At 44.7% G+C, this 27158-nt stretch overlaps 3 protein-coding genes across 4 annotated transcripts; 1 reads left to right on the forward strand and 2 right to left on the reverse strand.

Annotated features, from left to right (window-relative positions):
- Positions 1 to 214: 214 nt before the first annotated feature.
- Positions 215 to 8002, reverse strand: KLHL23 (kelch like family member 23). Of its 2 annotated transcripts, none has more exons than XM_068408167.1 (3): positions 6700 to 8001; positions 5051 to 5203; positions 215 to 4471 (listed from the first exon to the last, which is right to left on the reverse strand). In XM_068408167.1, the coding sequence occupies exons 1-3, from the start codon at positions 7916 to 7918 to the stop codon at positions 4161 to 4163; spliced, it is 1683 nt and encodes a 560-aa protein (XP_068264268.1). In that variant the 5' UTR covers positions 7919 to 8001; the 3' UTR covers positions 215 to 4160. The 2 variants fall into 2 exon arrangements, with proteins under 2 accessions (XP_068264268.1, XP_068264269.1); XM_068408168.1 differs by having other exon boundaries at positions 4310 to 4415; positions 6700 to 8002.
- A 2147-nt stretch (positions 8003 to 10149) lies between these two features.
- On the reverse strand, positions 10150 to 13755 carry PHOSPHO2 (phosphatase, orphan 2). The gene is made up of 2 exons (XM_068407702.1): positions 12915 to 13755; positions 10150 to 12837 (listed from the first exon to the last, which is right to left on the reverse strand). The coding sequence occupies exon 2, from the start codon at positions 12833 to 12835 to the stop codon at positions 12110 to 12112; it is 726 nt and encodes a 241-aa protein (XP_068263803.1). The 5' UTR covers positions 12836 to 12837; positions 12915 to 13755; the 3' UTR covers positions 10150 to 12109.
- Positions 13756 to 14506: 751 nt separating this feature from the next.
- On the forward strand, positions 14507 to 20782 carry CFAP210 (cilia and flagella associated protein 210). The gene is given in 11 exon segments (XM_068408069.1): positions 14507 to 14594; positions 15186 to 15412; positions 15685 to 15858; positions 15953 to 16143; positions 17094 to 17250; positions 18265 to 18404; positions 19256 to 19391; positions 19393 to 19449; positions 19771 to 19935; positions 20452 to 20673; positions 20676 to 20782. Coding segments are annotated over 11 exon segments (1656 nt in total). The 3' UTR covers positions 20775 to 20782.
- The last annotated feature ends 6376 nt before the right edge of the window (positions 20783 to 27158 follow it).

Genomic DNA, 27158 nt, shown 5'->3' on the forward strand with positions numbered 1-27158 from the left:
CAGGCGCTCCTCGGCGCGGCTAGAGGAGCCCCCGCGCCCGTAACGCTGTAGGAAACGCGTTCGTCTTCGTTTTGTGCATCAGGGAACGCGCAAGCAGCGATGGGAAGGGCTGGCGCCTGGCCGTAGCGCCCGCCGCGGACGCCTGCCCGGCGGTGCGGGTTTTTGTTCACAGGCTTTTGCACCGCTAACAGAAAAAGTAACTTAAAAGCTTGCATTTGTACACTGATGCTATGTTTACATTTATTAAATATTACAAACAAGTACTATAGCTGTGTTGTAGACATGTATAGCGCTACAAACATGGGGATCGCACGAGTAAAAATGTTAATAAATAGTACTGATTTAACAAGTGAACAACTTCTGTATTAGCTCATGTTCTAGCTTACAAGTGAAAACAGTAAAAGTGTCTACCATAATACGGGTCCCATAGCACAATAATTTAGTGTTCACATTCAACTATTATTATTAAAACCACATCACACAGACAGCTAAAAGGCCCCCTGCTCTGAGCTTTCCCCCTCCCGCAGGATGTACCAGTTACTGACCAGGAGCCAGAATCGTGCTTCCTCTCACCAAATTCATATTCCTGCCTGTGCTCCAGACCTGATTGCTACACACTTCTTGGGATGTGCTGTGGACATGAGCTAATTTAAAAGGGCATTAGTAGGTTATTGTAAAAAATAACACCAGTTAAAATTTAAGTGCGAGTCTGAACTTCTACACTCTGTTTATTCTAACGCATTCAAAAATCTCTAAAAAATGGGGACTTACCTGATGCCCTAGGCAGTAATCTCATTGACTTTCATTTACACCAGACCAGCACATACTGTCCTAGCATGTGAGAACTAAAGGCTTTTTTTCATTTGGCATGACGCTGAGCAGCAGCGTGTGGCTCACCTGCACGGTGCCCAAAGGGAGAAAGCCGTCTCTGGCTTCCAGTGGCTGTGCTCCAACCCTGGAACAGCTCGGTCTTTCACCAACATTAAGCACCTAGGTTAGAAGGAGCAGACAGGTGGATGCTGGGAGGTTTTGTTAGTCCTTGCATCCTTTCACTGACTCAAGACTGTCTGTGACAGGACATGGGCCAGAATGAATTTTAGGGCCAGGCACAAGCAGCTGTTCTATGCTCATGTTTTTTGACAAACATGAAGCTTCACAGGTACATCTTTTGCACTGAAACATTACATACACACATTGAGCTCACTGTGGTTTTGTTCAATACAAAGATCACCTTCATGCTCTCGCGATGTTGTCCTTTGAATCTCCACCTGTCTTTGAACAATTCTCGGCTGTGGAGATTTCCAGGAGAAATAAATTCACTTTATTTCTTTTGCCCACCTGTCTAGCCCACACATTTCAAACAGCATCAGAGTTCAATTCCACACCCCTCTTTAAAGTCTTTAAACAAATTACATCAGATCCTTAAATAGCTCTCAGTGGGATGGATAACGAAGCAAAACACTGAACCCATGCACACATGAGCTTCTGCCATAGTAAGGTGATGCACAAAGACATCAAACCAAGAACTATATACACACCACAGAACTTCACATCAAAGCTCAGAGTTGAGTGCCGCCTGCTGCCGGCAGACAAATGCAAGTGAGAAACAGCATAAAAATGTGAAAGAACAAAAAAATGCTGAAAATGCTTATTATCAAGAAAAAGAAATATTACAAACCCAGGGCTTACCTGCCTGGAAAGCTCCTTTCATCATATCTGATAAATCCAATAAACCCAGAATTTCATTGTAGGTGGCAGTGCTGGTGTAGGAAGTTCCCACCACACCCCACCGCAGCCCTGCGTTGTCCCTGCCTCTCATGCCAATGTCTAACAGCTGTTTCTGTGGTCATTTTATAAGCTGGATTGGGGAACTGGTCTGGGCTAAAACAGCCTCTCTGCTCCCCAAATTATCTAAATAATTCTTTATTTAGATCACCACTACCAGACTGCGCGGAGCCAGAGCAGCAGAAGTGGGACCGGGTGAGGGGCAGCAAAGGCGGGAGCGGGAACGCTCCTCACAGCCACCTCCTCGGCACTTGGAAGGCTTTGCCATCTTGCCCTTTCCACACAATCATGTGCTTCCTTTCAGTCTCTCTCGCCCCTCTCTATCCTGTTACGGATTTTCATAAAACCTGAAAAAAAAATGTGTATTTTTAGGGCCTATACCTCCCTGCAGAACACAGCTGAAACCTGACAAGTGAGTCCAGCCTTAGAGGGGAGCTTACACAGGCACAGGAAGCAACACAGTTGCACCTTGATTCCTGTCCTCCTTTGGCTGGGACAAAATCATAGAATCAATTTTCTGTTACATTTTGGTTTAGTTCATGGCCAGCCATGGTGTGCAGGCTTCCATGGTGATCAAGGCCGTTAGCAGTTTTGAGTTAGCCAGATGCTAAAGCTATGAGGAGTGAAAGCCAGGGCAGCTGACACAGGCTGGCCCACAGGTGTGTTCTATAGTATTAACATCACGCTCACTATAAAGTGGAAAGTTTGCTGGGGAGGGCTGGGGCTCTTCGCTTCTGTCTCTCTTCCTGCTCTCCTCAATGGTTGCCATCCCTGGAGGGTCTGGACACCACTATACGGGCTAAGTGTAACTTTGTGTCATTTGTATCAGCATTAGCATTGATAATGGTTTTCTTATTTTATTAAATCTGTTTCAATTTCAACCCTTGAGTCTCCCTCCTTTTCCCAATTCCCTTTCTCAGCTGGGGAGGGGTCACTGGGTGATAGAACAACTGGTTATTGTTTAGCCCTGGGTGTGGGCTAAACAGAGACACTCCCTAGTAACCAGGCTAGTAACAAGCCCCACATTACACTATCTATACAAGCTATGAGGAGAAAACAAATCCTAAGCCGCCACTGCACTAACGATTCAATCAAATGCATGTGTGTTACTACCTATGTGGCAGGATGCAGAACAAGGACTGGTGAGAAGGCTGGGGATGGCAGGGTCAAAACACCAGCTATTTAAATACCACACAGGGGTTCTGCTTTCTGCCGGGGCTGGCACTGCCACGCTGCACTGGGAGCCTGACACGGGAGTCTCCCAGTGAAGAGGTGACAAAATGATGACCTTCCTGCCCGTCTCAAGTTGCTTTCTAGGCAGAATTTGAAGATCTCATATTACATTTTGAGAAAAAAATAAATCCAGTGGACCACTTAGCATTCAATTTCTCCATGCATAACATTTTGACAAGTTTCTTCAGTCGTCACCTTTGCTCAAGTCACAGTTTAGCACTTTTAGAAAAGACTGAATGGTGTTAAACAAAATAGGGAAGTTTGTATCTCAGGGGGATGTTAGCAACTTCACAGTCTCTCTCATTTCCTCCTTCCATTCCACAAGGACGCACATCTTAAATTTGACTGGAAAAAAGTTACCCTGGCAAGGTTTTTCTCTGAAAAAGGAAAATCACCAATACCTGTGCATCAGCCAAAGAGCCCACTGCAAAGCCATGCAGTCCTTTTTTTACTTCCCATGGGCCCTGCCAGTGTGAGAAGGGCAAAGTGAGCACTTTTCTCAGACTGCCTTGTGCTGCAGAGCACTGTTCTCCTGGAAAATGAGTGCAGGCTTTTGGCTTGTGCCCTGGGGCTACTGCATAACATTTCTTCCCTCATTCCCAGCTTGTGCTCTTTTCCACTCCAGCATGTGAAGGTAGAATTAGAAGCATCCTATAACTGCCCATGATTTCTGGATGTGATAACCTGGTTATCCAAGTGATATTGCTCTATACGCTTAGCTTGTGGCAATGAACCATTTCTATAGCTACCTTCAGAGTATCAAAGATTTCATCTTAAACCCAGTAGTCCATAGAAATGCAGAGTATTTTGTTTGGCTTTACTCACCTTAGCACCAGATCATAGTTCCACCCAGTGATTAATGAATCTGTTTTTCACAGTACTTCCTACATAGCTGCACAAAGTATTATAAGAGAGTCATTTGAAAACTTTCATTACAAAGAATGATTGGACTGAAAAATATATGTAAATCTTGTTATCACATTTATATTTCTGAATTGTTTAAAATAAACACAAATTACACAGCTAGTTTTTCACGATGTGTGCTAAGAGATTGTATTAGACATCTCATTCATGAGGTAATCAGTACTATTATGAATACCGCACCTGCTGTTTTCTGTAACAGCAATATGAAAATTAAATGTTTAGACGTTATACACACAGACACATCCATGTGACCGCATAGCACTGGGAAGATTACCTACTGCTTCCCATTTGTTCAGTTCAGGGTTGTATTTCTCAATACTCTGCAGATACGTTCCTTTTGAATAGGAATATCCTCCTGTTACATAGATGCATCCGTTCATAACCACCGCGCCACACTCCATCCTTCTCTCCATCATGTGAGCCATCTGCTTCCACTTGTTTTGCTCTGGGTCATAGCAGTCCGTGATCGTGGTCTGTCCACCCACAAAATAGATCTTGTTTTGTAATGTAATGGAACACAATCCGTATTCTTCAGGAAGAAAGGAATACAGTTCAACTCAGCACGATAATGTTAAGTTAAACCGCAGCTACACGGCAAACACTGGGCACCACTGAGGGCAGCTGAGTTTCTTCACTGAGCTTAGGAGACACCTCAGGATTTTCTGCTACGCTTGGTAAAAGCAAGCTCAAGGCATTACAGAAGATACAGACACAAGCACCAGTACTTAGTGAGAACTGCTTTAAAAACTTACTGTTACCAAACGCACAACACAGAGAAAACCCTTTTAAAATTCATATAAATTATTTTTGCCAAATGCCTATGGATAGATAGATTTTATAGAAAGTTAGTTTACTATATTATTTAATAGAATGCAGCCATTCCTTAGTTCAATATTTATGTAGTGATTTCTATAGAACAGATGCTTGAAGAGGGTCTTCCCTTCTCCTCTCAGAGTCTGGAAATGAGAGATGATCTCACTCTGGCCCTTGCTGCCCTACAGGCAGTGCTCCTTTTATTAGGAACATGCCAGAAACTCTTAAGTGTTAAGGCTTCCAGCTAGAAGTAATCAAATCAAGCTCTACACTCATTACAGAAATTGTTGTTTACCTGGATGCGGACTTGTGGTGACTATACTCCACTCATTGCTTCCTGAATGGTATCTCTGGATTTTATCATAGGTGCAGCTTCCCCTGTACCCATAGTGACCTCCGGTTACGTAGATGACTTCATGCAGGACACAGGCAGTGGCATTTCCAACACCTGTACACAGTGTGAAAGTCACAACACACTTTCAGACTGCACACAACAACCACAGTCACTTCCATCCATAATCCCATTCAAATGACTTGTTAATTAATATTTTAGGGTGAAATTATGCTTGCAAGTATTTAACTGAATATGAAATTAAATAAACTTGTCAAGACACCTTATTTTATCAGCATAAGTTAAGAGCAATTAAATAAAACTGCAGTAACTGACATACTGCATATAATACAGCCATACAGTATTTCACAGAATTTTTATGCAGTAATTAAAGACACATTGTCACATTGGTTTTGGAATAGGGAATTACTTTCAATATTTCACTAAATTAAAGAGATTTTTAAAAGTCACTCCTATGGCAAGGACAAAGACAATGGGAGTTGAGATCATTCAGTGTCTCGGGGTATCTTTTCTGATACTTTTAGTCTTTCTCATGGTATTATTTATGCTATTGTATAAACAAGGACAAACAGAATGGAGCCATGTTAACTCTGTCTCTAGGAGAACAAAAAATAAAACAAGGGATCTGACAAGATAAAATGGACCAAAATTAGGAAATTAGTGTAGTTTTTTTTAGCATCTAAGTTTCACATAGAAAACAGGACAAAACAACTGCACAGGATGTGTAAGTGCTCACAGTCTCAGTGTAGCATTTCTATTCTTAAAGGAAATAAAAAGATAATAGTAACAATGTTTGTGGAAAACATACAAACAATGAAGAAAGTTGTAGGAGCATAAGGGTTTTTTCCTGTTAGATACCTCCAAAAACTCTCATGTATGTAGAAAAACACTATGTTTCGTCAACTTACAGTAAAACTTTACAATTAATTGTAAATAATTGCATTAATTTATAAAAATGTATGATAAAATGTATACTTGCTAATAATTTTATGACAAAATAATACCCTTAGTTAGGCTGTGATTCAAACTCATACATTTTTAATAGATCACTATTTTGGCTGCTAGAAACAGGTATTAGTGCTTTTCATTATCCACACACTAAAGATTAAACTAAGGATCCTGAACAGATGATAACACTTAAATACAAGGAAACTGCATGCAAGAAGTTCTAAATTAAATGACACCTTTATAAATGATTGCACAGATAATCTTAGTAATCTGGTCTTACATTAAAATAATACAATCCCTTTATTGGAGCTTGCTCTTTGACCATCTACTGAATGGACTCTAATCCCAGGTTTCTGATTTCTAATTTGAACAGAAATTCTACTCCTGAAAGAAGGCAAAATTAAACTGAGACTACCACCTGCTTTTCCACCCTAGTGTTCTGTGGCACAGGCCACCACAGTGTTTGGATGTTTGCAGCTGCTTGACTAGTAAAGACCTGAACCAAAGCCCACCGACATTAACAGGAGATTCCCATAGACTTCACTAGAATTTGGATCAAACCCTAAATGTGTCCATGTCACTTAAAAGTGGCAAACGCAAAAGGATCAACATTTGAGGCAGACACCCTACAAAAGCTTACCTACCTTTGATCATGCTTGTAATAGGAAGCCACTTCTTTTTTAAAGGGTCATAGAACTCAGCTTCTTGCACTGGAGCTCCCTTTCGGTAACCACCCAACGCGTAGATGCAGCCACTCAAGGGAACTGCGCAGTGATAATACCTTGCATCGAGCATGGGGCAGCCTTCTGTCCATTCATCTCTCTCACTGTTATATATCCACACGGTGTCAAGGGCTTCGATGCTCTCTGTTCTATAACCTCCCGTCACGTATATGTCTGATCCCAAGCTGGTGACCCCATAGCTCTCTCTGGTGTGATCCGGCATCTCTGTTCCCTGGACCCATGTGTTGGTTAAAGGATCCCAAACATGCACTTCTGATAAGGGATGCCAATAATATCCTCCAATCACATACATGGCTGCTGTCGGTCTTCTGCAAAGGCCTTTGGGATTGGGGTTCAGGGCATTGTATATGAGTGATCTTATCTTGTTGTCATTAAGTCGGCATTTTTTCTGTAGGCTTAAAGCTGACCTCAAATACATGCTATCTAAGTCCACTTTGATGCAGCTCAGCAGTTCATAGACGTCTTCAATTCTTTCTTCCACGTTGTGTGCAACCCACTTAACAACAGCTTCGATGGCCGCCTCTTCTTTCCAAATATTGAGATTCTCTCTGGAGAGAATAAAGAAGAGCTTCTCCTTGCCAATGTCCAGAAACTCTTCCTGCTTCCACACTTCTTCAAACTGCCACAACAATATCCTCCTGGACTCTTTTTCCAGCTCCGAGCAATCGTGGTATTCGGCAAAGGAGTGCATCCCTATGCAGTTGTCAGTATCTAAGTGCCTCACTAGAAACTGCTCGCAGGCTTTCTTCACTGACACGAACTGGAGGAGGTCTGCAGCCTGCAGCAGGCTTTGGACGTTTCTCTTTGTTATCTGGATCTGTGATGTATATGCGTAATTCACGAGGGCTTCCAGTACGGCATGGCTGAGCCCGGGAAGTCTGATCTGGTTTTTGGATTTCTCTTTCATGTCGGCTGTGAACATGGCTTTAAAATAACTGCTGCAAGCCGCCAAGGCGGCTCTGTGGCAGTGGAAGATGACCCCCGACGCGCACTGCAGCGTGATGTCGGTGAACAGCCCGTCCAGGTAAAACGCCCGGAACGCCTCCAGGAACCCGCCGGGGTGCGCGGGGTCCTCGTAGAGGTACGCGTAGTCCTCCTGCGCGGCCGCGGCCACCGCCATCGCGCACACCGCGCCCAGCACCGCCGCGCCGGGCTCCCCGCGGCTTTGTCCACGCCCCGCCCGGGGGCCGCCGAGCCGCTCCGCGAATCCCCGCCGCCGGCCCGCCCCGCGCCGCCTCCCCGCCGCGGTACTTACGCCGGTGCGGAGCTCGGCCGCGGCGAGGGGCGCTCCCGGGCCCGCGGTGGGGCCGGAGCGGCAGCTCCTGTTTCGGTGCCGCGGCCGCCTGCCCTGCCCGCCCCCGCGGAGCGCTCCGCGAGGTCAGCGCGCCCCGGCGCCCAGCCCGGCCCCCGCCCGCCGCTCGCCCCGCGGAGTCTCCGGCCTGAACCGCGGCTGCGGCCCTGGGGCTCCCCAGCCCCGGGCAGGAGGTTAAAGGGCCGACTGTGATGGTGACAGAAGGCCCGGCCGTGTTAGGGACAGAGGCAGCTGCTGGGGAGCGTCGCCAGCTCGGTGGCACTCAGCCACACACAAAGCGAGGGGCCTTCGGCAGCCACCCACAGCGGCCTGAAGCCGCCCCTCCAGGCAGCCCGCTCCCCCGAGCGCTCGGAGGAGCGACGCTGGGAAGGGCAGCGAGCCCCCAGCGCTCCCACCTTGCAGAAGGACGGGATTCGAGCGGGGAAAGCCACAGCTCTCCTCAAACACCTGAGCCTGGCAGGGCGCAAAGGACAGCCACAAACCGTGCTGACAAGCAGACTCCAACTGTAAGCAAATTATCGAGGAAGGTTATATTGGCTTTTACTGCTTCTGAAAATGTGGTTCACAATTTAAGAAGTCTTTTTCATTCCCTGCTAGCAAAACATTTTCTGCGACGGAGACCTTTAAAACCGTTTGAAGCACCGTGTCCCCTGGGTTTAAGCAGCCGTGCTCCCTCCTTTTCACCTGCAGCAGGACTTGGATCCTTTGGATCCTGCAGCCAGGCTCCCCCTGCCCTGCCAGAGCTCCCCTGGATTGAAAGGACAGGCAGCGGTTTCTCCCACCCAAAGGAGGCGGGTATTTGTTATCACTAGCCAGGTGCCAGCAGTTACCAAAAGGAGAGCTCCTGCTCTACACAGATTCTTCAGCATGAACTGAAGAAGGGATCTGAACTGGAAAGTGTATATGGACATAACCCCCCTGCCATCCTTCCTCACGCGCTGCTAACCGCGCAACAGGACTCAAACTTGCCCTTGGCCTTTACGTAGTAACACGAGACATAAATAAGCTGATCCAAACAAAAAACAACAAACCCTTCACACATCTTTGCCTTCAGTTTTTCAACCACTCTTGACGCATTGTTAGCCCAGGAAATCAGAGTTTTGTGGTGTAGCCCAGGAATTAGGCAGTAGCCCTGCATCTCTGACCTGGGCTAGTCCCTCAGCCACGTTACTCGCTCCGTTTCTTTCTCTGGAGCATTCCCTTGTACAGCCCTGAGTCTGTTTATACATCCCCATGCCAATGGCTCTGTTTTGCTGTGGGTTTGCACTTTCCATTTCATCAGCTTTCTATGGACAAGCAGGAACTCCTCCTAGGTCTCAGCCATCCTACTAGCATGTAATACTAAGGCCAAGTACTCTTCATAGTAGCTGGTGTACAATAGCATATCTGTTCCCATATAGAAGATATCCCATACACACATACGCCTTCCATTATGCATTTCTTTTCAGAATATCTTTACCTAAGTCATCTCCCTCCCAGAGAGCACGTTGACTTAAACCACCAGCAAGTTTGGAGGTCGGCAGCACTGAGTACTGAACACGTCCCTTCAAGGAGCTTCTCCCTTTCTCTTTTGGCTGGGTTACCAGCTTAAACCAGCTTCACCCTTTGCAGATGCTTATCTCCCCTCCCTTATAACCAAATCTGGAAAAAATTGGTAATTGTGGTCCTTCAGAAAGTTCTCTCTTCTATTAACAGGGGAAAAAAATCCCAAGACCTCATATTAGTAGCTTCATGGCCTACATACTGGAATTGAAAAATTTCTTCTGTCCCCAACATGCACTTTGCCTAGCAAATAGCATCAGCTCTACCCTCTACTTGAAGCGATGAGATTATAATTGCTAATATTTCAAGTAGTCTACTTCGCTTAATCTACTCTCAACTCCTGCTTCAGCACTTTCATCAAAAACACAAAAAACACCCCTTTTTGAGCATGAAGATTAATTTCTCCGTTTCTCACTCTCACAGCAAACTACAAGGTAGGTTCCTTAAGGCTAAAAGAACAATAGTTAATATAACTGGAAGAAAAAGCTGAATAATTATTCATATACTAGTTTTTTGTTTGTTTTCTGTTTTATTTGTTGTTTGTTTTTTCTGTTTTTCCACAGAACCCGGAACATTAAGCAGCACATCTTGAACGAAGGAGACACACAACTTAAAAAAAAAAAGGTAACTATACAAAATTGTACTACGCAACAGCCATGACCATTCTTTTGTATGGCCTGTAAATCAGACAACTTCAACCTGTCACAACTTGAGACACACCAGTTCTTCAGATACATGTATCTTCATGCCCTTGCACAAGACAATAGGGTAAGATCTCTAACACAAACATCTCAGGCCCCTATCAAATATCCCTCATTAAAGCAATACTCCTGAGAACTCAGGTATATTATTCTGGACATCTTAGACAACACACTGTTCAAAGCAATCTTCTACAATTCATTAAAACAGGTGAAGGGCTAAAAGCAGGACCATTTACAAGGAAGTAATCAAGGGAAATCTTAATTTATATATGCCATCAGCCTGAAAACAGGCAAGATCACTCCTAAAAATCTCCAACTGAGAAAAAGATGGTAGTGACAACACCAAATATCAGTAAGAAAACGAGAACAACGCTGCACAGAGAACAGAGGAAGACAGCTACAGCAATCGCAGGCTGCTGAGCTACATTTCACACATCTGCAACCGAAGTGCTGCAGAAGTTGGACTAATTTCTGTTATTAAGGCACTTAAGCTAAAACAGACATCAGCTCAATAGCAGACTACATCATCATTTTGGACCTTTTGTGGGACTATACGAAGGAAAACATTTGGCATGAAAATACATTAATTTAACTTTAACAAGACTTATTTTTACTATCTCTGTATGCACTCTTGGGGCTCATCTCACAGCAAGTGGTAAAGACTGCATGTTCACAAATGAGTCCTTAAACTAAAGACAGAACAATTCTGTTAAGAAGTTAAAATGGACATAGATTTCCCTTCCAGCCTGTAAGAGAGGATTATACTATAGATATGGACAAGAGTGAATGGATAAAATCAGCGTAAACACGTATACATGTGCACCATTCTGTGGGCCTGTGCATCGCAGCAGAAACCCATCAACAAAAAAGCACCTGGCTGACTCAGAGCTGTCAGCATGGAAGATCAAACCAGCACTAGCTCTATACGGACTGGCAGCAGCACACTGTCAGGGTGGTAGTCAGGAGAATGGGAGAGTGACTTCTCTTGAAGCAGAACAGCAATGTCCTTACTGCTCTCCAGAAGAGAACGGGTCTGACTGACAAAAGAGATGAAGGTGTTATCCAAATGCTGACACCTACACTTGTGTTCTCTCATCACGCCCTTACAAGAAGAGGTGCCTGATGGCACACAGGCCAGCAGGATACCTCACACAAGTCAGGTGTGTTGCTTTTGTCAGTGACAGTAACTTTTATTGTCTTTACAATACCAGATAATACAAACTATTAAAAAGTAATTTTGTTTGGTAAAATATTTAGTATATTGAAAATATAAATGCATCTTCAGATCAAACAAGATTACAAGCATACCAAATAATTTACAAAATTAAACATTTACCCTGATCAAAGAAGTATAAAAGCCAACAGTTCCAGAACCATGCTCCTGGCACCTAATGTTTTGCAAGTAAAGAATTTCGTTCTTTTGTGCACTAATCCTACTCCTTCTCCTAAGCACGTGGAACAGAAAAGGTCAGTTATGTAGTCAGTAAAGACCTGAGTGGGAGGGGGAAGACTAAGAAAAATGGCAATGCCTCTTGCAACCCCCCTTCTCCACTTATGTTGGAATGTGCACTATGTTAAAAAGCCATTTTAACTTCACTTTCCCACTATTGCCAAGATTGAACATAAACAGTTTTATATTGTGTTTAAAAAACATAAGGTCAGATAAAGCCCAATTTTACAATTCTGTGCTTTTATACACATGCAGTTTTTCTCTCCCAGGAAGATAAAATATATTAGTTTCCTTTTATCATTTGAATTATTTCTTTATAAGTTCTTTCAGATAAGACATAATGTCAGTAGCAGATGACCAAACCAGAACAGAACACTCTACAGGACTGAGATCTTGGGCCAGCTGAGAAATCTTTTTCTCCAAGGTATACCCCTGCCTGGGCATAGCAATATCATCCTTCTTCAAAATCATTACTGGACATAAGTCATTCCCACCATCACCTATATATACAATTTGTGTATAACTGACTCCTCGCTCCAACTGTTTATCTAGAAATTCTTTTAAAACTTTCCTTTTGCAAAGGTTTTTAGGGCACTCTGCACAACAGTGAGCATGGAAATTCTGTACAGTGAGATAGCCCGTACTGCTGAATGCTGCACGGTTTGTAAACACTTCATCAAACACCTTATGGAAGTCAGCAGCTTTCAAAATCCAGTCAATAAATACTGTATTAGAATCTGAAACGATTATGCAGTCAAACAACTCTTTGTTCTCGCCAATAAAACCCAGAAGATCTACCATTCCCGCAGTGAAAGGAATTGTTGTCATAGTTCTTTTCATCTCATCTTCTTTGATGCCATTATCTCCCAAGTAGACAAAGACTCTGCCCATATATTCTGTCCAGTGTCCTGGTCGGTAAGAGTTTCTTAATCCATTAGGAAGTTTTTTCTCAGGAGCACATTTCACAATCCAGGTATCACTATTTTCATCTACGACTGTATGGTCAAAATCAAAAACCAAGAGAAATTTCATAGCTGTCAGAAAATAAGTTTCCAAAACAAACAAACAAACTAGATAATTATTTATAGAAACAAAAGTACTGAATTCCTACCCTGATCTTGTGCTCAGAAGATAAAAACTCCGCAAGAAAATGAAGCATTAGGACAAATATCTAAACAAAGTAAACTATTTATGGCCACTACAGCTATAGGAATTTGTGCTGAAGCTAAAAAAGCAGTCTGTAAAGGTCAAAGTTCTATTTCTGTATCAAACCTCTGTTTAAAATAGACAATGTGAAAGCACCTAAACTCATGCTGCATAGTTACCAACACTTGCTAACTCGAGTCAATCTTCCAGTACCCGTGCACCATCAGTTTGACCCATGGTTCTAAACTTCTCCATCACCACTTGCCAGTACAACCAAACGGGGATCGTCCTGGCAAAACACCTTAAGAGATATTTTGAAACGAAACCACTGCGGAATAGCTGGAGCCAGTATTTTTAACAAGGACACACCAAATCAAAGCAGCCAACAAAAAGAAATAATGCCGGTTGTGGATCTGGGGAAAAAAAAAAAGTAGTCCTGCCGCTTCGGTACGTGCAGCCGGCTCTGCGCTACGGAGACGCCCGGGGGCAGGAGAGCCCTCGCCTGGCTCTCGGAGCCGCTCCCTCCCAGGGAAGTTCTCTCACACCGTAATACGGGCACCGCCGCCTCCTCCGCCCCAGGCCCGCTCCCCAGCGCCCGCAGCCAGCAGGCCGCGCAGCCACATAAGCAGCCCCCTCCCAGCCCCAGCACAGCGGCTGCTGCCGCCGCCGCCCGCCCGGGGCGCAACGACCGGGCCGAGGGAGAAAGCAGAGCAGCCAGCCCAGCGGGGACACCCGAGGAGCTGGCAGACCCGGGGGGAAGCCGGGCGGCAGCACCGCGCGGGGCACGAGGGCGGCGGACCGACAACCCGTGAGGGAAAGGGGCAGCGCCGGCGGGGCCGGGCCGGGCGGCCAGGCCGCGCCGTTACCGCCCGCGGGGCGCGCGCTGCTCCGACCCACCTCCGCGCCCGCCGCTTCCGGCTCCCTCCGCCTGAGTCCCGCCCACCCCTTACCACGTGCCTCAAGGGCACGTCACCACGTGACTCGCCGCCGCCGGGTTGCCTGGCAACGGCGCGCGTACACCGGCGGCGCGGCCCGGGGCCATGGCGGCGGCGCGGCCCGGGCTCCCCCGCCGGAGGCGGCAGCAGCCGGCCCGTGAGTAGGGCTCCCCCCGCGGGCACTGGGACCGGGGGGAAGGGCAGTGCCCAGCCCGCAGCTGCACCGGCTGCGCACGGCTCCGGGAGGCTGCAGGGGGGCGTGTTCCTTGTCCCCGGGCCCAGCGCGGCTCCCCCTAACCTCCCCCCTGCTCCAGACAGCGAGAGGGGCTCTTTCTCCCTCTGCATTCCCTAGGAAGAGCTAACCTGAAACCAGCGGAGGGACAGCACCCTCCCACAGCTGGCACTTTAGGGAGGAACTGGGTGCCCCGCCGTTCGCTGTCTGCAGGGAGCAGCCCTGTCAGGGCACACTTGCTTTGGGCAAGGCTACCTTCACCCTGGACAGAGGGAGGGGAGCAGGTCTAGTCCCCACCGTACGACAAACAGATTAGCAACTGCATTTGAAAAACAGGCTTTGACATCAGTATCGCTGCAAGAGAAAGCCCCCTTCCATTTTAGACACAGCATGTCAGTCTGCTGCAAATCAGATGAACAAGGAGAATTTCTACCAGGACACCACTCCGTACAGAGTGACATTTCCTTTGGAAATACTGGTGAGAGGTTGAAGGGCATTTCACAAAGCCTAGTGATCACCTAGAAAAGCTGCATTTATGCATGCACATGTTTATGCAAGCCTGACACAACAAAGAAATTCTAATCTTTTTCAAAAAATCAAGAAGCTGTTCTACAAGCCAGATCTATTTCAGTAAATACAGCGAGTGTGCAGGACAAGGGTGGTAAGGCACAGCCTGTGCCCATTCAGCCAGCAGAATGGCTTTACCAGTATTCCCCCTTTCCTTATGGGAATGCTCCCCTGTCCCTGCTGTTCTCAGAATCACGCCCAAGCACTGCTGGGAACTGTTAGTTACCACAAGCCAAACCTGTACAGACACACCAACAGGCAAGGGGACATACAAAAAGTTAAGTCATTCAGTCACAGCCCAAGTACACGCACTGGCCATAGTTAGACTACAGATATACAGACCCCTTATTCTTAGCTCTGGGATATGGGGATGGGGAGAGTAAATAATATGATGGATAACTTAGTGTTGTTACTATGCAAAAATTCAAATCCTCATACCGGTTTGAATATAGGTTTTTCTGGTTATCAGGTAACCTCAGTGTCTTTTCTTCCCTCTGCACAGCATTGTATCATTTGGAAGAAAGTAATGTTCTAGAGGGATATTTTCTTCCAAATGAAGTAGATCACCGTCAGGTCATTGTATTGCCAAAAGCAGAATGGGAAAGGATTCGGGACAATCTTGGCAGCACAACTAGAGAAGCAGCACGCATCCTCGCTGAGAAGAAAGAACGGGAAGAAATGCACTTATGCTCCAAAGCTGCTGTAAAAGACTGGCCCAATACCATTACGGCAAGTACAAGATATATTTGTAAACAAGGGGATTCATTTTCATATATACAAAACCACTCACGGTAACATTTCTAGCTGTAATCCCTTTGTTTAACATTTGCTTTTAAATACGTATTTTAACTAAACTCCATTTAAATATATTAGCATCTAACATCAACATAAATTTTTGAATTAAAGCTAAAATGCAAATCTTAAAAAAACAAACATCGAGTACATCACCTTCAGAACAGTTTATATGTTTAATGTGATTTCTAATTTTATCTGAACTGTAGGGCCCAGCACAACAGAAACTTAAAGACAAAAAATTACGTGAAGAAAGGGAAGAGGAAGAAAGAAAGTTACTTGATTTGGAAGAAGAACGGTTCCAAGCAGCAAAACGGAAGGAGGCTATTGATCGTGCAAAAACCTACCTATACCATCAGAATGAAACAGTGAAAGCGTTGCATGTTTGTTGACAACTTACAATTTTTAAATTAAAATTGTACTAAATTTCTTTAAAAACTTCTGAACATGCAAATTACTTTAAATGTTCTCTTCCAGAGTGCACTTCTACTTGCTGAGGTCCTAAAAGAAAGAGATGCTCAAATTGAATTTAAAAAGTTAAAGTCAGATGTTAACAAAAAGAAGGATGAAGAAACAGAACAAGAACATAAAGAAGCTGTTCTCAGAGAAGAAAAGGCACACCAGCATTACATGAATCAGCAGGCACTACGCAGAGATCAGCTGGAACAGTAAGTAATAATCAAAATTAACCCTACTTTATTATTTACTTAAACTCTTATTCTTGCAAATACATTCTATAAGGTTTTTACAGAAACATACTAATAGTTTGATTCACAAATGGGACACTTCAAAAGAAAAATCCAGAATGCCACAAAAGACCTGGCACAAAAGGGAAAAGCTGTGATATACCGTGTCTTTTAGTTGCCAAGAGCCTGCATGTAAAATTGCCTCTGGGAGGCAACAATAGGTTTTACTCAAATCAGTATTCAGAAGTTGTTACTGAAAGTATATTTTAACTCAGTTTTGGTTCCAGAAAAGAAAAAGGTTAAACCAAATTTTCCATTTGCCCATAACTAGATTCCAGAGAACGCATCACGAGAATGCATCACTGCCACCTCCATTCTTTCTCCCAGCTCTTCAAGAAACCTTATGGAGGGCTCCCCAGTGGTATTTATAGGACTGGCCCTGGTGGTTTGATAGAAGGAATCAAATTCCCTGAGGCAGAGGAAGGGTTCAAAGTCTGGTCTCACATATTCCAGGTCCAACACATAAATCCTTGCAGACCTTTAACAGAACGCTACCAGCTTAAGCTGTTGCCTGCATGCCCGCAAGGAGAAGCATAGATACAGTGGGACTTACTGGGGAAATCTTGTTTACTGAGGATGCTGCAGAGATAGGCCGGAGCATTAGGAATGCAATGGTGCTAATGTGCCACCCGGATACATCTTGTCACCACTAGACTGCAAACTGTGAGCATACCATGTAGCTCATTTCTGGTCAGAGGGTTGAGGGCTAGCATTCCAAACAATTATGCTACTTTTCACCCCTGATATTCTACTCACCTTCAATAAGTATCACATTGTTCAGTGCAAGGTACCTATGATTATGCAGAATCTATATCTGTTCCTTACTTCATGCAGTCCCTTGCCCATTTATTCAACTCCTTTTTCCAATTCAGAATAAAGGAGTGGAAGCATAAGGCAGATCTGGCCAAGCTAGAAGACAAAAGAGAAGGGGAACAAATAGAGAGATTGAGCCAATTGTACCAACTGGAAATTCAGAGAAGAATGGAAAAGGAACAGGAGGAAAAAGCTGAACGCCAGAGGCTATATCACGTAAGTAACAGGAGAGCAGACAGTTCAAAATAGTTGTTTCACCTTGGCTGCCTGGAGTGAAACAATAGCATTTGTACATCTAAATGGGCCTATTAACAACAGGAGGTTCACTGACAGCGTCAGTAGCACTGGATCATATGCCTACCTTGCCAGTTGCAGGCCATGTCTGTCTTCTGTGCTTTTGAGAAAGGCCTCTTGGAGGCAGGTCCCTTCTCTTGTCTGAAGGGACATTGGCACCTGATGCTTTGACTGGTCTATGATGAAAAAGTCTGCTATAGACATTAAGGAACAGTCTCCTTGACGTGAGAACTGGATTTAAGTTCCACATACCTGCTGTTTTAAGCCCATTTTTCTTTGTTAGGAAGAGGAAATAGCCTGAGACTGAACAGTATCTTTTTAACTTGACTTTCCGTTTATGATTGGAGAGGTTTAGAAATATAGTCAAGACCTGCTGCCTTCTCTCTTCACCTTTAAAGGCATCTTGCTAAACGCAAATTAGAGACGCCTCAGAACGGTTCTGGCCAGCATGCAAAAGACACTTGTTTTTTTACATAAAATTACAGAAAACTCCTCCTCAGCTATGATTTGGATTAAGCTCTTTGACTGGGATAGTTTTGGATGAGGTGGGCCAGGAGCAGCATGGTCTGTGTATGTGTTGCTGGGGGTTGCAATACCCCATTCCTCTCAACATCCCCCTCTCCCACAAGTGTGAATGGGAGCAAGGGATAATGCTCACTGCATTGCATAGCAATGTGTTTGTGTAATGGGCTGGAGAAGCAGCTGTTTGATGCTCAATTCCCCTTCTCCTTCCTCATATCTACTATCTGTCTCCTCTTCATGCATGTTTGAACAGGGAGGCAGAAGTAAGTGGAAGTACTGAGAATCCCTTTCCTCTCTCCTCTCTTTGAAAGAAGCACAAACAGAGAGAATAGGGAGCGATTCTTTTAAGTTGCTGCCCCAGGCCCAGATTTTCTAAACTTCATCAGTTATATCAGGACCATTTTGCCCATGCAGGAGCACGTTTCTGACCAGAAAATTATCAAAGCAATAGAGGAACAAAAACAAATGGAAGAAGATAATCGGATTAAAGCTCATTTTAAAGCAAAGGAAATTATTGCCAAGCAGATAAAAGAGAAAGAAGCTGAAATGCGTAGGTAGGTACAAAGCTAGAGTATAAATTGTAAATAAACTAAAAATTATACTGTAGTGGTATTCAAATCTTTCAAACTGATGATGTAACACAAACCACAGTTATTCTAAAAATTAAATTCTACTGATAGGGAAAGTAGGGAACTCAGGAAAAAAATGAAATGCTTTCACAGGTTCCTTAGTAATAGGTGTGTGTGGGAGCAATCTCTCCACCCTTCAAAGTACAAAGACTTACAGAAGTGCAAAGCTCTACACCACTGTGTTGGGAACAGTGATTTTCCATATGGTCTGCCAAGCCTCCACCTCCTCAACAATTAAAGTCAATTAAAATCCTTGACGAAAGTATTTTTGGGCAGAAGCTATACTTCCCTGAGTCAGATCAAGAAAACTAATTTTACTTTTTAACTAGGCACCTATATTAATTAATTACATTGGGTTATCATTAAGGGAAGATGGTTTATCAATTTAACATTGAGGGTACAGCTCAATGGATACCACTGAGCCAATCTAAGAGTTTCCTTCTCTTCCTGCTTCTGTCCAATACTCCCAACATTTCTCCCCTGATGGCAAGATGCTAGGCAGGCTCCTCACCAAGTGATCCAGCTCATTATTGCAACAGAAAGCACAGAAAGTTATAAGAATACAGGGAACATTTATTCGGTAAATCAGATAATTGAAAAAAAAAAAACAAAACAGGAGGAATGCAAGGAGATCAAGGAGTTGGGTGGGTTAGCCAGCCTGTGTGGCAAAAGGAGAGAAGACTGGAAGCAGGATTGCTGAGTTTGGTAGCAGTAATGCTTCAGGTAGACCCAGGTGTGTACCCTGGTATGTTATGGTAGCTCATTTCTTCTCGCAGACTAAAGCAGGAACATCAGGACAAAATCGTTACCCAATTAGCTGTACAAATGAATGAGGCATTAAGGAGGGAAGATGATTGTGTTGCTAGAGACATTGCAAAAAAAGAAGCTGAACAAGAAAAAAAAACGCCAGAGGAAAGAAGCAAAAGAAAAGGCAGCCATTAAATCTATTGCTGAACACAGAGCCACTGCGGTAAGAAACCTAGCCTGTTCTTATTCCTGCTTACTCCAACTGGGGAGCCTGGCCCAGATCACAGCTGGTGGCTCTGGTGCCATGCATCAGCAGGCTTCATCAGGTCCGCTGACATCTTTCCTGGGGTCCTCTCTCCCTCTCCCATACTGGGCGCACATCTGCCAGGGCTGCTGAAAACCCTGGGCTTGGACACTGGCCGGCCGCAATGACCACGCTTATCAGAGCACTGATACAGGGCTGCTCTTGCCAAAAGATATGACTTCCAGCTTAGCAAGTTAGCTCTTTGGTTAACTTTTTTTTTGTGTATTTTGTAAAATGCAGATGAAGATGAAAGTGGAAAAGGAGAGAGAGGAAAAAGCAGAGGGTAAAAAAGAACTTAATGAGTTAATGGAAATGAACCGCATATACCTGGAAATGGAACAAGCCAAGAAACAAAAACAACGCGACGCAAACATGGAAGTACAGAAAATTCAGATCCAGCAAATGGTAAATAGAAGAGCTGTACCCTGTCAACCCCTTCAGAAAGAAACACACATCTAAACCAACAGCACTAGCTCCTGCCTGAGAGGAAGACAGGAAGCTTGCTGTGTTTTGTTTGGGGTGTTTTGTTTCTTGGTTTTGTTTTTTTTTTTTAAATCACCTACACTCTGCATATGCTGGTGGTGGGGACCAGCCTGCTCTCAGAGCAGTGGTGCAAGTCAAGGCTGGTTTGCAATGCCAGATCACATCCTGTCCTGTGCCATTATGTGCTACTGCTGCCCTCTTGTATCTTCTGGGCAGGTCACCAAAGAGCAGCAGATAATGCTGATGTTCACTCAGCTATTTAATGTGCCCTTTTTGTGGGGGGTACAGCAGGGGAGAGAAGTAAGGAGGGATGGTATTTGACAAGTATTAACTAACATCACTGCAGATCTCCTGTAACCTTTTACCCTCTCTAAGTTTTAAGCGATAGTTACGTTGTGAAAGAAATACTAAGCTTTGTTATTCCCTTTTCTTCACCAGGCTGAAAAGCAGGCAAAAAACCATCAGGAAAAGCAAGCAGACTTGGACTACGATGCTCAGAGAGAAGTTATTGCACTTTGTAAGGAGCATGAATTCCAGAGCTATGCAAAGCAAGTAATTGAATCAGAATCCAAGACTACACATCGTCTTTATCCTCTTCTCAAAGCATCCAAAGATGGAAGAGGACTTGGACATGGGCCATTTTCCAGAGGAAGAGAAGGAATAAATAAATAAATACTGGTTTTCAACTACAGGATGGTGCTGGGACCCAGTTACCTTGTTGTAGCTGTAGTACCGCTCAAGAAGTTAAAAACATGAAATAATATTGAGACTGTCCAGAAAGGAAAGGCAGAAGCGGTTTTCATGTGGTTAAAATCTTTTTGAACCTATGGGCAGTTAAACTGTAAATGATCTACATCAAATATATACTATGAACCTGGAAGTTCATTTTAAAAAAAACCCAATTGTCAGAGAACTGGTTATATTCTCAAAAATCTCCAGCTTGTATTTCCTGAAAGTTAGTTTATTAAACTTGAGACAGGAATGAATGATATATAATTGACCATCAATGTAACCCATTCCAGCCAAAAGCTCACTGTTACCGTTATATTTTTATTATACGTTATTCTATAAATTCACTGTCCCAGGTTTTTCAGGCCAAGGATATGAATTCCCAGTGCAAAAGGCCACGTTTTTTCACTAGCCCACTTCCAGTTAAGTATTCCCCATAACAGAAAAAAACAAAACAGCTTTGCAGAATCTACAGAGGAAGGAAAACCAACCCAATACATGTGAAAGTTAGAATAGTTATGGTACTGCAGTTTTTATAGCATCTTGCAGCTACCTCTGTAAAACAAATGCCACGCTATAAATTAATTATAATATATGAAAATACGAATGTGATTTGATCACAGCCCTTAAAAGGCCACCTAGGAGGCAAATAGGTCCCAATATAGCTGTAAATAGCTACTGCAAGAAGACGGTGGCAACAAGAACAACATAGTTGGACTGTTCTTCCAAAAAGACTAACAATGATTCAATCTGTGGTAAATAGATCTGTATCTAGAACTGTTTCTCAGATTCCTCAGCTGACTTAACTCTCCAACACCCAAGTCACACACATATCTCGCTCCTTAAGCTTAGTTTCTTTGCTGAAAACTTATCATCGTGTTCCTGCCTCAGACAGAATTAGGGTTTCCTATAATGACTGCCTCCACGAGTAAACTGGGGTCTAAACAGGGTATCCTCCTATTCTGGGGTCCGCTGGAAACAAAGTCCAAGACACTTGAAGCTTTGCTTTGTTGCACACAACCTTCTGTTCCAGCCCCTCAGCTGCATGTCTCTGTTGGCCAAACAAGAAAATGATGCAAGTTCTAAAAAAGAAATTACGAGAGTTTTATACAAAGGATGCTTGCCAATATTTTAGTTTGGAAAATGGGTCTTTTGTGTGCCTTCAGGTTTCTGAGCCTGGCTTCTGATAGCAACAGGCTTTGAAGAAAGCACAGGACTTTGAGCAAGATGTGAGGCTACCTGGAGGCGAGGTCCCTCCTGCAAGCTGAGAGCCAAGCAGAGCTGGTTTTACCTCTGCTGCAGTGTAAAACAGCTGGATGCAAGATGGATGTACTCCTTCCTCAGTGCAGCAGTCACCTCCTCCAGGAGCCTCCTCCAGGTAGGGCAAGGGAGGAACTTTTGGAAGGAGGGAGAGGACCGACCTCCGCCCTCATCCAGCTCCCAGGGCCGCCAAGGGCCTTCCTCGGGGAAAACAGCGCCCGGGGCCACCTTTTCAGGTCAGTTAACGGATAATAGGCGAATTTCCCACAGCCCCAGATACAGGCAGGCCCAGGGGGGTGAAGGTTACCCGTGAGACGCAGCAGCCACCGAGCCAGGCCGAGCCAGAACGCCGCACCACCGGCCGCGCCAAACCAGCGGGAAGAAACGCTGCCGAGGTGGGAGCAGACAGACCGAGCCGAGGCAGAGGGGCCGTCACAGTCTCTTACCGGTACGGGCTGGCTACAGGGAAACGGGCAGTTCACGAACCGGCTGCGCAGGAGGGCGGCTCCCGCTCCGCCCTGACCGCCGCTGCTCGGACCTGCTCCGCCGGCCGACCCGGACCGCGCCGGGGCAGGGGAGCAGGGCGCCTCAAACGCCGGTCCGGTCCGGGCCCCCCTGCCTGAATGCGCGGGCGGCGCCCGCCGGCAGCTCCCCGGAGCGGGGCGGGGCGGGACCGGGCGGAGCGCTGGGCCGGGTCGGGCTGCAGCTCCTCCCTCGTCCCCTGCTGCAGTGTCCGCCGCCAGGTAACGCCGTTCTCCCCGTGAGGGCCGGCAGCGAGCGGGGCGGCTCGGGGCCGGGGCTCTCCCGCGGGCACTGCTCCCCGCGGCCGCCTTTGTTCCCTCTCTGGGGGCGGAAGAAAGCCCCGACTTCCCGGGACAGCCGCGCCATCACCGCCGGTAAGGATCCGTGTCTCTCGGCGGGCTTTGCTGGGGCGCGGCGCTGCCAGCCTGCAGCCTGCCTCCGCGGGGCTCACGGCCCGGCTGCTCGGCACAGCTACAGCAATACCGAACTCAAGGACCAGAAAACAACTCTTCCTTTCAGAACACCTCCAGTGAAGGAGGAATCCCGTGTAATTCTAAAGCACATTGGCTAAATAGGGATTTAGTTACCCAAATTCAGCATGAAAAAGAATCCAGCATGAATCCTGACGTCACTTTATTCCATTGACTTTGAGATGCACATGCTTTGTATGCTTGCTTTAAATGACTAACCCTAGTTAGTAATTCTCTATAAACTAGGCAATAAAACCTCTCAAGGGTTTTAAGAACACAAAGAAATACTTAAGGTTCTAAAATTTTCAGTAACAAAGCATTTTGTTAACACTTTGTTGCCTTCTACAGTTGTCCTACATGAAAGGCAAGAACAGAAAGCTGCTTGCAGGAATAATACAGAAGACTAAAACCTGTTCAGGAAGAAAAGACAGAATAGGCTAAGAGAACAGCTCCTTGTGCAAGTAGAAGCAGATAAAAGCTCTTGAACAGACTGAGATGAGGAATGAACAGAAAGCTGGGCTCATTCAGTCCAGCAATGAGGAGAGTAAGGAGTGATCTAATTAACAGCCTACAGCTTCTTGAAGGGTAGTTACAAACACAGCAGAGCCAAACTCTTCTCAGCAGAGTCAGGTGATTGATCTAACAAATTGTAATATGGGACATAGGGCTAAGTAGTCAGGAAAACCTGCTTCACCAGGAGGACAGTGTGATGACACTGGATCAGAATGGCCAGACATGGTGGAATCGCCACCTGTGAAGGTGTTGAAGATGTCCCATGTAGGGTAGGGGGTTGGTCTAGCTGACCACCAGAGGTCCTTTTCAGCTACCATTTAAAGATGGCACCAAAATACAGGGAGATCAACTGCAGCCTGTAAGAAGGGCAATTGCTGACCTGGAAGAATCTGCTAATTGAGAGGTACCTCTAATCTAATGCCTAGTGTCACTACTTGTATTAATTACTAGCTGAAGTTTTAATTAATAGCTAGCAAATCAGAATATGCTTTGAGAAATAATTTGACTAGTAGACTTTAATTACTGTTTTTGCTCAACAAAGCACCCTCTCAGATGGTGTGCTGCTTCAGGAGGTTGTAGCAGATGAGAAATATAACAGGTGTTGGCCTTATTAGAAGGCCGAGCCCTTAGAAATGCAAGGCAACCCTCAGAGGGACTGAAACAGAGACCTTAAATCAAACTGCATTTTTTCCAAACCTGTCACCCAGCTCTGGAAGTAGAGCAGCAAGTTAAGTTTGAACATGTGGGCCTCCAGGGTCTAACATGGTATTCTCCCAACAGTAACACAGCTGGTACCTGTGTGGCTATGGTACCCATGTAAGACAGTACTGTTATCATGGATCTAATACCACTCCTACCTAGGAAATGGAAGAGAAAGGCTTTCTAAAATGCCTCATATTCTAAGGGAATTTGACTTAACTCCCTGTGCAGCTCTTCACTATTAGCTGTGTTCCAGCTTGGAGTTACTACTCAAGTAGCAGTTCAAGTTCTTTTAACATTACAGTCTTTGCTACTGCTCAGCTCTGAGGAAGTTTGAAGAGGACACCTACCTGGAAACAACGTACCCGTGAACAGAAGAGTTGGCTTCTGGGACTATGAAGGATGGACATTTTCATGTCCCAATACAGACTGGCTGTATGCTCCTGAAAAAGAAAAGAAAAAAATTTTTTCAAAGCTCACTGGTCATGTTCTGCCAAATAATTTGTTCTGTTTCAATAGCTAAATTCTTTCAGATGCTTGTTATTAACTTACGCCTTTCTGGTATCTCTTGAATGAAGAGTGCTATAACTAGTCTGTAACCTTCCTCCTTGTTCTGGCAATGCATCCTTGTCTCTGATGCTGAATCTTCCTTTTTGTTCTGGTAGTGCATCTCTGAGAGAAGGAAAATCCACTACTTATAAATAGCTCTCAAAAAACCCCAAAACAACCCCAACACAAAAAAAACCCTTATTTCTGAAGGCTAAGACTTCAGCGGGAGTTGAAGTGAAGGCCAGAGGTGCGACAAAACCATATGAGATGTCTTCTTTGGAATTATCTTAATTTAATTCCTTTCTATTTAAAATAAATGAAGTTGTGCCATAGGCTTTGTTAAACTTGTAATGTGTGTAGTCATTCCCTTTACACTCCTGCACTGCCACCACTACAATCTAAGCTGCTGTTTGTTTTGGTGTATCACGGCCTTTGGCATTAAGAACTAGATACCTAAGTGGATACATAAATGATTCAAACCTGCCCTCTAATCTGTTAAACCCATCTCTAGAAAGCAGTCTTAAAGCGTAGTTGTTCTTAGCTCGTTGATACTGTCTGGCACAAACCAGCATGGCACTTACTTCTTCTGTGCGTTCCTCATCTCCAATACATTATCCAGAGAAACGAACAATTCTGCGAGGTGCTGAAGGGCTTGAACATCAGAAATGCAGCTCCAATCAAATTCAACATTACATCTCTGTTAACATAATAGTAATTGCCCCCCTCAAATGAGTAGCACCTGGTCTGACTCCTTTTCTATGCAAAGGAAAAACAAGCAAAGGTTAGAAAGCAGCAACATGTACTGGAAGAAGCAAGCAATAGTTCCTGAGCAGACCAGAGACAGGATCAAAGGTATGAGACTACTAAGATCTGGGAAATGCAAATCCAGCAACTGGTAGAGTGACATACTGGACAAAGGAGAAATTGGACTATCTTCGGTAAAGCTTAGATTACATTACTGCTATAGGACAAGCATTTCTGCATTAGTTTCAATTACAATCTATCAGTGCATGTACAATTAATTGCACAGTAGTTACTAGTTACACAGTAAGACTTATGTGCCTGCAAAACCTATCAGTGTCCAACAGCTGAAGCTAACTCTGGAGCAAGTTACAAGGCATGCCATTTGCCAGAACCTGCCTACACTCAGGTCAAGAAACAAGTACCATAGCTACAGCGATAGCTTGCAACTGTATCTGTAACTACTCTAGATTTATTATGAACAAAGCAGTAGATTCACTTTCTAGGAAGTCAAGAGGTAACAACCAACGGTAAACTATCAATTCATCTGTACTGTACTCCTTGAGCATTGCTGGGCCTCCAGGCTTAATTCAAACCTGATGTTTTGGTTTAAAAAAATTCTTACTGAGCAAATAATAAAATTGAGTAAGCTGTTTAAAACCATCTGCCTGTAACAATAAGATCAATGTTGAGTATACCTTTTATCTGTGACAGTTTTCTACTTACTTTTACTTTGGAGAATGCCATGGAAGATAGGAATACTATCTTGAGAAAGTTGTGGCACTGGCTGAGTCTTTAATCCTTTATGGGAAAGAGATGTCTGCAGCAAGACTGTGTGTATCTAGCACTCAAGTTTCTGAACTGACTGTATGGAATGGGAAAAGCACTTTCCTGCTTTCCTCCTTTTCTGTCAGCACAGACAGGTTGCCAGGCTGGGATATTGGTGGAGGTAACTTTTTGATCAAAAAAACTTGTTCTTTCACTCAGTTCTAAACTGACTGTAAGCTGTCCTAGTACAACACTTAAATTCACATCATCAAACAGGTAGTTCTTCTGTAATTAGTGACAACTATTCTGCTTCACACACACAAAGAAGTCTGTTATATTTGTGTAAGTACAAGACCAAAGTTTGCAACTAGCAAAAAAATTAGTGATAAGACACTAGGTCAGCTTCATTACATGGCTGCATTTTTATATCACAGAATCACAGAATCAACCAGGTTGGAAGAGACCTCAGGGATCATCGAGTCCAACCATTGCCCTGACACCACCATGGCAACTAGACCATGGCACTAAGTGCCATGTCCAGTCTTTTCTTAAACACATCCAGAGATGGTGACTCCACCACTTCCCTGGGCAGCCCATTCCAATGTCTAACAACCCTTTCTGAGAAGAAATTCTTCCTAATGTCCAACCTGAACCTCCCCTGGCAAAGCTTGAGGCTGTGTCCTCTTGTCCTATCTCTAGTTGCCCAGGAGAAGAGGCCAACTCCCACTTCACTACAACCTCCCTTCAGGGAGTTGTAGACTGCAATAAGGTCACCTCTGAGCCTCCTCTTCTCCAGGCTAAACAACCCCAGATCCCTCAGCCGTTCCTCATAGGTCAGACCCTCCAGACCCTTCACCAGCTTGGTTGCCCTCCTCTGGACTTGCTCCCAACACC

This window comes from Nyctibius grandis, chromosome 9, assembly GCF_013368605.1.
Source record: "Nyctibius grandis isolate bNycGra1 chromosome 9, bNycGra1.pri, whole genome shotgun sequence".
Classification (NCBI taxonomy): domain Eukaryota; kingdom Metazoa; phylum Chordata; class Aves; order Nyctibiiformes; family Nyctibiidae; genus Nyctibius; species Nyctibius grandis.

Coding starts and splice junctions, on each gene's coding strand:
- PHOSPHO2 (XM_068407702.1), bottom strand. CDS start 12,835: ATGAAATTTCTCTTGGTTTTTGATTTTGACCATACAGTCGTAGATGAA.
- KLHL23 (XM_068408167.1), bottom strand. CDS start 7,918: ATGGCGGTGGCCGCGGCCGCGCAGGAGGACTACGCGTACCTCTACGAG. Junction 5,204..6,699: donor TATTACAAGCATGATCAAAG/GTAGGTAAGCTT, acceptor CACTGTGTACAG/GTGTTGGAAATGCCACTGCC. Junction 4,472..5,050: donor CACCACAAGTCCGCATCCAG/GTAAACAACAAT, acceptor TTCTTCCTGAAG/AATACGGATTGTGTTCCATT.